The 15,081-nt window shown below is 40.4% G+C and overlaps 1 protein-coding gene across 1 annotated transcript; it reads left to right on the forward strand.

Annotated features, from left to right (window-relative positions):
* Positions 1-4,575: 4,575 nt before the first annotated feature.
* On the forward strand, positions 4,576-14,910 carry opn8b (opsin 8, group member b). The gene is made up of 4 exons (XM_062411025.1): positions 4,576-4,771; positions 9,002-9,295; positions 11,536-11,861; positions 12,744-14,910. Exons 1-4 carry the CDS (start codon positions 4,702-4,704, stop codon positions 13,086-13,088), a joined length of 1,035 nt encoding a protein of 344 aa, XP_062267009.1. The 5' UTR covers positions 4,576-4,701; the 3' UTR covers positions 13,089-14,910.
* The last annotated feature ends 171 nt before the right edge of the window (positions 14,911-15,081 follow it).

A 15,081-nucleotide genomic window follows, 5' to 3' on the forward strand; every position in this document is an offset into this window, starting at 1 on the left:
TTGATTGGGACATGTTGAATGTAAACAACACTGCATTTGTTTACAGTGCACAAGGTTCCTTAAATAGCAGATGTTTTGGGTCAGTCTCTTACAGTGGCCTGAGCCGCCCGGAAGTTTCCATCACATGGAGCTATTTACCATCATAAACACACTGTTTGACAAAGAGTTCAGTTACTAAATCCTCTTTGGAACCGTCATCATAATTGTGTCACACTTCTTTTGGTCGTCTGGCTGCCTGGATAATTAGCAGACAGGCTTTGATAAGGTTGTGGACTGAAATTGGGGCTTTACCACTGTTATATATCAGGTACTTAGGCGCTTCCTGCTAGGAAAAAAAACCATCACATGTCAAATAATTACCTGGTATTCATCAACACGCGGAACATATTTTGTCAGGTCTAAACATTTGATGTTACACAGTTTTTATATGTGGGAATTTGTTGTATATGTCAGTTTTTCTTCTCCTTTTCTTTTTCTGGATGTGTATGTATATATGTAGAATTGTTAATGGTGGCTGTGGCTGATGGGCAGAGCGGTCATCAGAAGGTCAGCAGTTCAATCCCATCTGTATGCTGAAGTGTCCGTGGGCAGGATGCTGAAGCCTGACTTGCACCTCATAGAAAATAATGTGCTGCAAAGAGATGCACTCTATGTGTGTGTGTGAATGATTGAAGGGCAAACTGGACCGTAAAAAGCTTTGAGAGGTCATCAAGACTAGAAAAACACTTTATAAATACAGAAACTTTATTTTCTTTTTACCTTGTTTCACCTTTGACTTGGATTAAGATGTTTTTCTTTCTTCACTATTCAAGGTCAATTCGATAATCCCCTTGTTTCCAAACATGTGTGAGGGTTTTGTCTATTGTAAAAAACTTTAGATAAAAGGCCAGAAAATAAATGCATATTTGTTCATTGAATTTTTCTTCAGGTTTAATTCAAGGTTTTCAGTCCTACGAAAAAAATTGTAGATAATCACCATGGAAACTTATGCTGAACAGCTAACCTGTTCCGGAGCAGGTTTAGTTGGAGATAAGAGATCAACTTGTAGAAAAGCTCTGCCAAATAGACAATCAATACCTTTGAAACATGACATCACCAGTCTTAGACGACCCTGTGGTGCAAAAATAAATAAACAAATAAAACAAAAGGATCCTGTGGAGCTCAGTGTAGATTTTGAGTCTCTGAAGAGGACGGGGGTCTTCAGAGACAAAATCCCTTTACCTACTCTGTAGATAGAATAGTTTGAATACTTTAAGTAGGTTCTCTGAGACAGTCAACCCTCACCAATATGACACTGCACTATTGCTCAGTGCACACTCTCCTCAGAGGGAAGGATCAGGGAAATATAAAATCTTGTCTGGTTGGTTAAGTCGATCCCCGTCGCTTACAAACCCAGTGCATCTCAGTCTCTCCCTGCTTCAAAATGCAACAGGTGCATCCCAAAATACCAAATGCACATAATCACTGTCCGTGCATCCTTCATGACTGACTATTCTTTAGTTTCGTGTTCTACTAGTGCAGGGGTAGGCAACCTTTACTATCGAAAGAGCCATTTCGCCCCCTCTTCCCCCAAATTAAATCTTTCTGGAGCCGCACAACATATTTGATAACACAGGTTATAAAGTTATATATATATAGTTATACAATATATATAAAAACTATAGTTTGTTGCATTTATTAAATAATAAAACGACAATAAAAAAACTGTTGACATTTAACTGCTATTTTTATGAATTGGAGAACAAAATACATGTGTGGGCCTACTTTGGAATAAATTAAACACAGAACTCAGCTTTTTTTGCTCATCTCCAGCTTGGTACTTTTCAGCAGATGCTGTGTGCTTGCTCTGGAAATATCTTTCAACATGATATTTCTTATTGTTTTCTAATTCCTCGGCACATATCAAGCATGTAAGACAGCATCGGTGGGAGTGAAAGCAAATTAATCTGTCCACGCAGAATTAAACTCTATTTTCCTCCCAGACTTTTGTTTTCTGAGATTTATCCATGATTAGTTTACCGAGGCCAGGGGTCGGAACTATAGATTAGCGACATGCAGGGAAGAGCGCCGGGACGTAATAGGATGTGACGCATATTTTAGTTGCTGAAATATTAAAACAAAACGCGAGAGCAGGTCAGAATGTTGGCCGACACAGAAACTGCAGATCGGTACAAACCACCTGCAGCTTCTGCTCTGATCAAGAAGCTTGAAGATGATCTCTGATCAGCTGAGACCAGAGAAACTCGTTGTTTTCACTGTTTCCACTGTTGAGAAGCAGCCGGTCAGTCACTGAGAGGCTGCTCCACGTGAACAAGCTCCGATCTCACTGTGTCTCTCTGAGTGAGTGAGCGGGGGGCGGAGCCCTGGCTCTGTGTGTGTGTCGGCTATCTGGGAGCGCGCACACACACACACACACACACACACACACACATTCACCTGCTCCTGGTATTTCATGATGGCCTGATACAATGATGATTTAAAAAATGAATGTGAACTCACGTTCATCATATGAAAGAACTGATTCGTTAAGTTTACCGTTCGCGAAAAATATGCGCAACATGCACTGCAAAGGGAGCCACTGCAGAGGGGCTGAAGAGCCGCATGCGGCTACGGAGCCGCAGGTTGCCGACCGCTGTACTAGTGTAACTAAATCCACTTGAGCAACTATGGGATGGTATGTTTGGGTGTATCTGACAGTGCCAATTACCACCACAGACTTTACAGGAGCTTTCTGAAGCCCTATTCCAGGTCTGGGAGGAGTTCCCCCAGGACACTATCCACTGGCTCATCAGGGGCATGGCCAGAGGTTGTCTGGAGTGCACAAAGGCATGGGAAGGCCATACACACTGAGTTACAGGATGAGTTGCAGTGATGAAATTGATGCAAGTTGGATTAACCTGTGATTCCAATGGTTTATGTTTAATCAAGCCCTCAATGGGTTAATGATTTTGGTTTCATTGAAACATTGTTACGTTATCAACTCGAAAAACCTGTTGAGTGATGTGTGATTTAAGTGTTCCCTTAATTATTTTAAGCATTATATATTTTTTCCTGAACGTCACTAGGGGGCTCCGTAACTTACACATTCACACAATGAAGGATTTCTTACCTTCCTGCATTTAGCTAGCCTGGATGCCAGACGAATTTAGCCCCGCCCACAACATTTGAGGTCGGGAAGTTCGGTCTGGAGTCGCTCCATTGGGGAGAAATTATGCCCGGTTCGAAATCATCCGGACCAATCAGATTGTCAGGGCGGGCTTTATACGATGATGGACAGATGATCAACGGTAACGTAATCAACTACGTCATCAAAGTGCACTTCGGTTGCCGTTGTTTTCCACAAACATGCCTGCCGCTGGAGAGCTGAGATGTGTAGATGCTGCCATTGAGTCTGTTTTAGGAGACATCGACAGCGCATTCATTTTGAAAGAGGAACAGGGAAACGCGATCAAGGCATTTGTAGATCGAAAATGTGTTTTTGCCGTCCTTCCTACGGGATTCAGAAAAAGTTTAATCTATCAGCTGTAACCCTGTTACATTAACTGTTTCTCTCAAAAATGCTGATTGTGTTGGTTAGCTCTCCGTGTATCCTTAAATTATTTTTACAACCCCGGCAAAAATCGTTTTTACTGATCTTCTACATCTTCCAGTGTGCTTGCAGCTGAGTTCTGTTGACAACAACTATGCGTCGCTTTACATACGTCACATACCACGTTGCTCTGATTGGTTGTAGGTCTATCCAATTGAGCGAAGAGGAATTTTATTTCCTGGTTCGGTTGAAACCCGCCCCTTAATCACAGCCCAATGGAGGGTATCAGACTCACATTCTGACTAGAATTGTGAGTATGACAGCGTCAGGCTAGTATTTAGCAGCTGTAACTGTGTTTCTTATAGTCTGGGTATGTTTTTGCTCTCCTCCTCTTTAACAGTTTGTTCCTTGCTGTCAATTCACTTGTCCATGTCTGTGATTGGTCAAGTGCAGTATTCACTTAGCCAGATTGCATTTGTTTGGTTAAGATCACTCGGATCTCGTTAAGACCTCTTGGGTTTGTTGAACTCGCTTATGTAGTACTTCCCCAGCCCCTTTTATGCATGAATAAAGAAAGCCCCCAGACACACACACACATACACATACGCAGACGCGCGCGCACACACACACACGCACACAACAAAACACACAAGCATGTTCGTACTTCTATCTTAGTGAGGACACCTATTGGCATAATGCATTCCCTTGCCCCTAACCCTAACCATCCATAATAAATGCTTAACCCTAACTCTAACCATTAACATAACCTAACCCGAATTCTAAACCTGGGGGGAGGCTAAATCTGGTCCTCACAAAGATAGCTGTACACACGCGCACACACACTCACAAGCGCACACACACACACACACACACACACACACACACAAACACACACACACACACACACACACTCACACACCATCCCCACACACAAACACACACACACCATCCCCACACATTACAGTCCCGATAAAGCGAGCCAGATGACGCACCGGACACTGAGTGGCGATGCGCTGAGGAGAGGAGCTGAGGCTGCTCTTGCCTTCTCCCTACTCGAGGACAGATGGATGTGACACCTGGACGCATGGCGCACTGAATTCCACACCCCCACCCCTCCACCGAATGAAGACAGCTCACTAGTTGTCTATTAAACCTGGTTCTTCACCTTTACGATGGATATTTACGCCTCCACTTTATCACCAGCGGTGGACATCTGTGTCGGCTGTTACCTGCTGGTTTTGGGTAAGTTGGAAGCCGCGCGTAAATTCCGTCCAGGTAAATAATTAAATGCGATATGAAGACACTCGGGGGCTTTATTCTACTGATCGACTGGTTTCGGTGTGAAAGGATTCATTTATTCTCCATGACATGAAAAAGAAACCAAAGAACCAGCAGATGTTTCTACTTGTCTATAATCCATTTTACGCACATGAATTAGCCCCCGCGGATGAATATTGGATGAGGAATATGTTCATAAATGATCATGAGGTGGATGAACTTCTCTTTCACGCGTAAAGACGTTACAGCCGAAACAGATCTTGTATTTGCAAGTGCCGACTCGGTTTCATCAAGTGTATTCAAGATGCTTAAACTTCATCCAATTCAGCTCCACAGACAGAAATCTACTCAGAGATCCACACGATATAGTCCACTGCAGCGGTTACCATTGAATTATATAGGGTATATAAATACTTTCTCTTAAAAATGTCATATGGAGAAGAGACATCAAAACCCCTTGTGTTTTCTGTGAAGAGCAGGGTGATGTAATGTGACTTCCATGGCTGGCTTACACTTGAATGCTGTGCATTACTGTTGCTTTGATATCTTATGTTTACATGCCACATTCTGTTCCATATCACACTGAATGCCTGACAGTGAATCCAGGTGCAATCTTCTACAGCTATTGCTTCCCAAATATTCACATCCATGTCTCTATATGAGAGCTCTCACTAGATTGATTATATGTAGCAGGCACCTGAGATGATAGGAACTGCAGCCTTCTGAACCATAACCCTATTTCACACATGATAGCTGTCTTCAACTTAAGGCAGAACAATGAGTTGGAGGTGGATTCACAGTGCAATGAAAGATGGAGGGTGTGTGTTATTTTTGTACATTTTTGTACATTTTGGGTGGAAGGACGAGCCCTACAAGTTCACAATATCGTACACCAAAGTGAATCTTGAATCCTGACCAGTGGCTCTGGCTGAACAGAACGTGTTTAAGAGGGTGACAAGCTGGGAGAGAGCTGGGTGTTGATCCTGCGTCTGTGGGGCACAGTAGTAAAGGTTAATTATACATCATGTGATACATTTGTTTTCATAATGTGGTCTGTTGAGTGTCAACATTCAAATGACATCTGGTGTTCGTCCCTGCTGATGTCTCCGTTCGCCACAAGGACAAAAGAAATCTATATATTGAGTCAGTATTTTAAAATTTGAGAGATTCAATCTCTAGTATGGTGAAATTATACAATGTATGCACAAAGCATTTTATACACATATTCATCTTGTTTACCATTCCTGCCTATATGTTTAACAGTCTATATATGCATATATACTGTATATACATCGATTTCAATGTCTCCTTACACAGAGTACTAAGAGTATATATCCTCATGCAATCACCCTGTGACACTACAGTTTTTTTTCAGTACATCTCTCTTAAACTAATATTTCCCTCTATAGGTGTATATGATGCATATATTCTTAATACTTTAATTTCTGTTTTCAAATAATTTGTTATTTCCTGTTTTTATTCTTTTCTCTTGCTTACCGGCTGCTGAGGGAGTTAATTTCCCTGCTATGGTATAAATAAAGTTGATCTTATCTCATCTCAACAAATGTAGCAGGACAGAGTTTTACAGCACCAATGGGAGATACTTCTATTGATTCAGGGGGATAAAGGCTTAAATGCTAATGAAAATAAATGTGGCCGTATACCGCTTTAGCACTATGATATAAAATCCAAATGTTCTCATATGTCTCAATATTTCCATAATACATTCAACGATTACTGAGGCGTGTCAGTTGTTTCACACTATGTTAGGGCTCTGCCAGTCATATATATGCATAACCTACTTAATTCATTTAAGGAAACTGAATCCCTTGCTCTCTATTATAAGGTCTCTGATAATGTAACATGCTATCATATCCATTTTAATTAGTTTTCTTTAACATTTCATGCTTAATTGAAATACCTATACATACTGTATAAATACCACAAGTTATAGTGAAATAACAGTAGGTTGGGCTGTAAGAACAAGATTTGTTTGTTGTAATGAGGCTTCAGGCAGGTCCTGTCTTACATACCTCACCTCCTTCCAGTCCTCTGCTGCCCACAGAGACATGTATGCATAATAGTAACTCTCTCATTAGTGCGGAGTTACAGTTGTATGTCCATGCTGTAATGTGACTACTCCAATCAAGGCCGACCGCTCTTCACTGTGTTAGCACAAATGAGACAGTGGTTAGTTATAATGATGGAACCGATGCTATGATCAGGGGCCACAGAATTAGCATGTTGAGTGTCAGGGGAGATTCATGAGTGGCTCCAAAAGCTACAAACAGATATTTCAGGACCTGTAAGAGCATTGGTAGCTCTGGTAAAGCTTTTAGCCTCCTCTTGAACCACAAGAAATCTGCAACACCCATCTCACAACATATGGTGCATTATGTTTGAGCCATGGGTTTCTGCAGGTGTAAACAATTGAAGACTTATTAGACCTTTTGGGAGCCATACGGAATTTATTCAAGACCTCTGTCAAGTACCAGACAAATGAAGGACTATCTGAGTCCCAGAGGTACATACACGTCCCAATAATTGAAGATAAGGTGAAGTAGCCAAGTAGAGAAAAGGAATAAACCACACATTCAATACTGACCAAGGTTTTGGAACTATGCAAGCCGCCAATTTTTTTCCCAGAAAAACAAACTAATTTTACAGCACAACAAATGAAGCATTATAAAACAATGTGTAGGATATTCCCCTTGGAAATCCTGGAATCCTACACCCCAATTTACTCCTTAATTTTTTATTGGGACTATGTGTCATTTCAGTACAGAACAATACCACCATCATACAGACAGTTTTTATGGCACCTTTATAAAGTAAAGATCCAGTAAACGCTGTCCTCATGATCAAGCTATTTATGTGACTATTGATTATATTTCAAAGGTAGGCTGTAATAAAATCTGAAAAACACCAAATGAGATGATCTCTTGCCCTCCTCACCACTCAGTCGTTTTCATACAATCCCTCAGGTCTAACATTGTATAGTGTCTACAGTATAACCCGAAGGGAGTCCAGTATAAAAAGTCCCTGTTTTCCTCAGGGAACAAGGCTTCCAGCCAACGTGGAGCCAATTAATTAATCGTCACAATTGTCGGTTGTTGCCCATGGACACACGCTGCCTAACTGAGAGGGTAATATGCTATCTAACGGCTTGACTGCATAGACACAAAAAGAGCTGCCTTACTTAAATGTACTTCAATACGAGTAATTAACTCATTTCACTGTGGAGAGCATGTGGTGACAGATAATGGACAAAAGGACAAAACTACAAGAAAGCAGAGGGAGAAGTCAGAAAGTGACGAAAATAAAATAAAATAGGAAACATTCTTCTGCTTTCCACTGTGACCCATTAAAACATATACAAAACATTATATAAAGTAAACAACTAACTGAGGAGAGTTGAACAAGATACATTTCTGTTTGAGGACGTGAGGTGGGAACAAGACATTGCTGCAGAAATTGAAGATGGAAACTGGAAAAATAAGCTATCGAACTATTGTCGAACTAGCGAAGGAGCACCTACCACCAAGATGTCTTGTTCCTCCACTGGAATAATAAAAGAACAAAGGAAGTGGTCTGATAACCTGAATGAAGCGACGCCTGTGAGCTACTTCAGGCAGTCAACTCGAGCTCTGCAATGAACATTTTAAACGTGAAATGCCTGACTGAAATTATGGCTTTGTCATAAAACCATAGCCCTAAATAGTGGACATGAAAACTAGTGTAACATACAGTATATTTCACTCTTAAACGTGTATCCGCTCAGGAGAAGACATATCGCCTTATGCCAACAAAAAAAATGAATAAAAACATTGAAAAATGGCTCAATAAACAATGTTTGGGCTAAACCGCATCAAAATGTTATGAATTCTTGACAGGCCTTGGTATCATCAATTAACCAGGATTGTTGGAAATCAGTTTGGTACTTCTTGTGTAATCCTTTAAAAAATAAATTAAAAAAGAAAGCTGCCTCGTGAACTCACACACATTTATTAGGATGTTCCGCAAAATTTAGTGAGTTCTTTCTTCGGTCAACATTTTTATTTAATCCAATTGTGTAGTTTTTGCGTAATGCTGCTGAGAGACAAGCAGCGGGTGAAAACATTTATCGCAGCATGCAACGTAGCTGTTCACTGAAACTACTGTACTTTGTGTCCCTTTCCTCCGCTCCTGTCCCAGCTGTGTTCTCCATCTTTGGGAATGTTCTTGTCCTCGTCATGGCGTACAAAAGGTCATCGCGGATGAAGCCGCCGGAGCTGCTGAGCGTGAATCTGGCGGTGACCGACCTGGGAGCGGCCGTGACCATGTATCCCCTGTCCGTGGCCTCTGCCTGGAGCCACCACTGGATCGGGGGAGATGCCTCCTGTGATTATTACGCCCTGGCAGGATTCTTCTTTGGCGTCGCCAGCATCATGAACCTGACCACCTTGGCCATCGTGCGCTGTGTTGTCTCCCTCAATCTGCACTCTCACAGTGAGTAACTCAAAACACATACTCTTTTTTTCTGTTAAGATTCATCATTGGAGAACGTGGTTACCATGGAAATTTATGCAGGAACCTTTCTTGGAGTAATTATTTTCCCTATTCTCTGCGCTCCGAAAGAGAAAAAAACGATGGCAAAGAAGGATTTTCACAGTAATGAAGCACCTTTTAGCATTAAATACAATTCTGCCTTGTACAACTTCATGGTAACACAGCTGAATAAACAGACTCACCAAGGTTTTTAAAATGTATATATGCATTAAGGGGCATCGGTATCTCTTGCACAATAGACACATGGAAGTTGCAGGAGAGCTTTTTTTCTTTTAATGTGAAAACTGTTTGAACGCCGTCAGCTTATCACGTCGGCCAGCTGCCTCTCTCTGAGGAAGTTTTTTTCATCCTGCTCGTCAGATGTTTCTTTTTTGTGCAATTCTGTTTAAACCGACAAATGTGTTTAAATAGGGATTTTTGTACGTCTGCTAGATTGGCGACGTTTGAATCTCAGCAGCAGAACAAATGCTGATCTATTCCAATAGGTTTAAATGTTGCACACTGTCTGAATAGATTATAAGTCCTGTTCGATAAACAATTGGGCTGTGTCGCTGGCTAGTAGCTCACCAACTTCCTTATCTATTTAGTTTTACTATTGGTATTTTGATGAAATTTACATTGACTTTGACATTTTGGAAATACTGTATGTACAGGGTTTCTATAGGTTTGTTAAAATTAAGATTTGAGTATCAATTTCAGGCCATAAGGAACACATTTTAAGACCTATCAGATGACGGAATATTGGAGTCCCGAGATTACATTTATTAAACTCAATGTTATCTCGCTATATATTATTAACATGATAGAACTATCGACAGTGGGTATTCAATTACTGTGTGGTTTTCAGTTACACACTGAGCTCATTTGTCGCTTTATTTAATTGTGATAAAATCGGTACAATGACACAAATAGAATGAATGATGGCATTTTGTTACAATTTCTAAAGTGGTAGGTATTGTTAAATGCTTAACTAATAAGAAAAACCTGGTACATAATATTTTTTCAAATATAAAAATATATATATATATGCTCTTAGTGTCTGGAAAAAACATGTAATTGAAAAACAAGGTGGCAGCTATCCGCCTGAGGCAAACGGAGCGCGAGTGCACACAGGGGATGCAGAAGTAGATGAAAAGAGTGGAAAGTTGTAGCCTGTTGACTCTGGGCATATCAGCAAGAGGTATCAGATGGGTGTAGCCATGTTCAACTGTCATGTCATTTTTTTGCCTGCAAGAGCTAATTCAAAGAGTGTTTAATTCCACGAGGACGAGGCTCACATCCGCACAGGGCTGTGTGCAGTGATAGCAACAACACATGACACCAAACCTACACAGCTCATCAAAAGCACCCTAAATAAAAAATGATATTCCCTCAAGTCCATGTGACATGAGAGACATATTGAAGTCCTGTTTTGGAAAAATCAATAAATACTAATCAGCCGCGATAAGTCATCTGCTGCCGAACAATCCCTCATCCTCCTTTCTTTGCTGTCCAACACGATAAGGCCGCGGTGAAGACCTGGTCTGTATGTGTAAGGATTTTCTCCCCCATATCATTATTACATCTACAGTAGAGAGCCTGCAAGATATGTTGTTCCTCACTCTTCTAAACCCAACGTACCATGTGTTCCCAGCTTTCTAGAGAGATGAGTAGCTTTATTGATGCTCCAGAAGGTCAAAGTAGATGAGATATATGGAAATATATATGTGAACCGAAGCAAGATGAATAATTGCGCTAATTGTCACATTGCACTTATTGTGAAGATTATGGTTTTAAAACCCTTCATTATGAGCAATGAACAACAAATATATAGACCGGTCTAAACCCAAAGCTAATGTCAGGGCCTCCACCAAAGATCCTTCACCAGTTCCAATCAGGAGCCGGATCCTGGTAGAAGAGTCCTAATTGGTTTGGTACACAGGAATTTGTGAAATATGCAAAGATAAATATACTAAATAAAATGAATGTCGAGTGGAGCAGTTTCTCTGACTTGACATTTAGATATATTTGTGCAATCAGTTCAAATATTAACATATTGTATTTTTTTCATCTCGACTGTTTGATCGTTCCTGCAACCAATCTTGCAGTTATGATTACTGCATATCCGTGTGTTCTGTAATATTGCCTACAATGTGCAGCTTGACAAAGACAGGAAACCACTCCTCTTTTTCTGTTTGCAGAGGAGATAATCAGCTGGCTGAAGGTGAAGATGCTGTGCATGTGGTGTTGGCTGTGGGCACTGATCTGGGCTCTGTTCCCTCTACTGGGTTGGGGTCGATACGGCCCGGAGCCCTTCGGACTGTCCTGCTCCCTTGCCTGGGGTCAGATGAAACACTACGGCTTCTCTTTCGTCATCTCCATGTTCACCTCCAACTTCCTCCTGCCTTCTGTCATCATCGTTTTATGCTACTTTGGCATTGCCATCAAGCTCTACTGCATCTACAGAAAGTCCAACAACACTAACCAGGTCCAAAATTTGGTCAGGCTGCATCGGAGGCTGTTGATGGTAAGTGATATTTTATGATGAGTTATATCTATTACTACATGCCTGGGGACACCAAGTGCCTCCTCAGCAGTAGATCGAAGGGACAGTGGTTTGTTACTTAAGATGTTTATGAGGGTATTTTGAGATTCCATGTTGCTATAAACAGCAAAGTTGCAATTCCTTGTCGTTATCGTACAGCTGCTTAAAAAAGTCCACATTCCTATGAAACCACATTTGAATGCACTTAACCCAGATTTTATGTGAACCTGCACAATTTTATTTCAAGATCCACGAATTATTCCCTCGAAACGTAATAGAAACAGCCCCATATGGTAATGCTATATATAAAAAATATATAAAAATTTCTGGATCTGCTCAGTAGCTTTAAACGAATCCTGCTGACAAACAAGCTAAGCCGGATCCCTCAACTAGAGCCTGACTGATGTGGATTTTTCAGGTTCAATGCTGATACCAATATTAGGGAGTAAAAGATTTACGATACCGTTATATCGTTATATATGTATATGTGATACCCTTATGATGAACCAATGCAATTGAGGTTTGATATTTTACTGGTTTACCATAAATGATAGCTTAAATATCCATTATAAAAAGAAGACAACCATTGCTCAGCCAATATATCTGTCAGACTCTAGCTTTAACTCACTATCCAGTTCTATTAGCTATCTATTCCAACACGTACTCATAAGTTATTTTAAAAATTATTTACCTTTTACTGTTTGCTACTTCAGTTGGTTTATCAACGATACAAACTATGTAAAAATGTATCAGCTACATTCAGCTATCTCACCCATTAGTATATTTAGCCATTACCCGTTACTTTTAAGTGTCCAACTCTCTGTACATTAGTGTACTTTACTGAACTTTACTGTTCTCCTGCAGATCGCTGTCCTGATCAGCGTGGGCTTCATAGCCTGCTGGACGCCCTATGCCCTGGTGAGCATGTGGTCCATTATCTACGACAGCAGCAGCATCCCACCTGAGGTCAGCCTTCTGCCCTGCATGTTTGCGAAGAGCTCCACCGTGTACAATCCCCTGATTTACTACATGTTCAGCAAGAGCTTCAAAAGAGAGGTAAAGCAGCTGCGGGGGCTGTGCCTCAACTGTAACTCGTGCCCCAGTGCCGACACCATCAATGAAACGGGGATTTACATGGTCAGTAACGACCTCAGGCCCAAAATCGCTGCGCGGTTTGAGCCTAGAGAGCAAAGTGTGACTCTGGGTTGAAAGACTTTCCTGCTCTAAACTGAGGGAACATCGGATGGTCTCACAATGTGTTCTTTCACAAAACGTTATCAAGAAACCTCTCTTTTCAGTACAAATAGTGTTTGCTGTCTTGACACAGGAAGTATTTTTGCACAAAACAATACTGTGAAGTCAACCAGCTAACCAACACTCTGTTGATTAAACCTGCTACCGAAGAAGTAAGTGCGGTGAACTGCTTTGAGTTTTGTCATTCCCATGGACTGCACAAGTTTACTCGACTACACAGCACAATGAAAACGAGACAGCCACACAGACTACAAGAAAACAAACCAAAGGTTGTTCAGCATAAATTGCCAAACATATCTATTTTAGATCAATCTCAAAGTTACATCTGCAGCTCATTTGTTGGAATAGTTGCTTTTGGATGATTTCTTGACACAAAACCAAAAATTTCAATGAAAACTATAACTGCTGAAAGTGGAAGATGTTTCATAAATCTGCCTCAAAGAAAACAAATATATTCCATGTTGTTGGGTTCTTGGAAGAAGGCAGTATGACATATTTGAATTTTTAGAATGTTAGGCTTCATCTTGAGGTTGAGCATCTGTTATATGAAAGGATAAGACTGACATTATTTTATTATTATCATTCAAAGATTTGGAATAAAATCTGAATTTATTTTACTATTTAGAGCTTTGTTATGTACTGTGAAGCGAAGAGGTCCCTGTGGCGGAGTGTGTCGTCCAAATGCAAAAGGTCGATCTATTTTTTCTTTGCTAATCTAGCATAAGGACCATAAACAGAGGGAACAGCTGTAGTTTCCAAATCCATCGTAACATGTTGTTACGAATTCAACATAACACAGCAAAAGAGACATATCATGCTTTTTCATTTTTGTGTGTGTCATATTGGTTTATTATGATTGTAAAAGGTCTGCAACGTTAAAAAGCCTGATGTTGCAGTCCAGGGAGCTCCTGACAGACAGGCTGAGAACAAGTGCTTTTCAGCTGCTGCAGCAATGGACAGTTTAAGGAGAGTGACGGGTTTTCCAAACATTAGAGCATATAAAACATTTTAAATTACCCAAGTTAAAATTTTGAACCTGAATATGAGCATTAGATGTCACCTTTAGTTTTAGAGAAACTGGCAGGCGGATTGCGTTAAGAGTTTGTTTTGAACTTTCTTTACAAAAAATGCTGAACATCTGCAGAGTTAAGCTTGACTTGTCCATTTGTGAAGTTTGGGAACAACCAGTTGACTGAACAGTCCCAACCCAAGGTTCACTAACCTGCTTGTTCTGGAGCTTTTGACCGTATCGCAGTCCTCATTAGCAAACGGATTCATTTACAGAGTCTGCTCAGTTAGCCGTCAATATAGAGAAGAGGTCCCATTCCCATAGGTGCCAACAGTCATTGAACGTTTGAAAATACTCGGCTAATAAGGACTGTACGATATGGATGGAAGCACCAGAACTCATTATTAACGACAGGCACCGTTTTGGAGTTCTAAGGCAGAGATAAATCAGCCGTATTAGAATCGGACCAACGTGTGTACTTGTTGGAGGTTAATGGATTACTGTGTTGACATTACATGGGATTTGTTAATAATCAAAATAAAACTGACGTTTTTATCCTTCTTAATCCTTTATGTTCCACTGTGTGAACTTCCCCCATCACTGTCTGCAGTATGCTGTTGTATACAACACAGCCTAAAAAATATATTTTATCACCTGAAATTCCCTTTTTTTTGTTGTGTTATTTTATTTTCACTTGTATCACTGTTGTATGTGTTAAATTATTTTTAAAGTTTGTAAATGTTGAGCTATAAACCTTAAATAAATGTATGTGTGCACATTTCATTGGGATTGTTTGAGAATAAACACTGATTGAAACATTTTATTAGCATAAATACACCATGATTGGATAATAATGTATCACTTCAAACATCTATGATAACACAGAGCAGTGGCTGTTTTTAATGAACACACAATGCTAATTGTGAATTCAAGTCACAC

Source organism: Platichthys flesus, chromosome 18 (assembly GCF_949316205.1).
Source record: "Platichthys flesus chromosome 18, fPlaFle2.1, whole genome shotgun sequence".
Lineage (NCBI taxonomy): Eukaryota > Metazoa > Chordata > Actinopteri > Pleuronectiformes > Pleuronectidae > Platichthys > Platichthys flesus.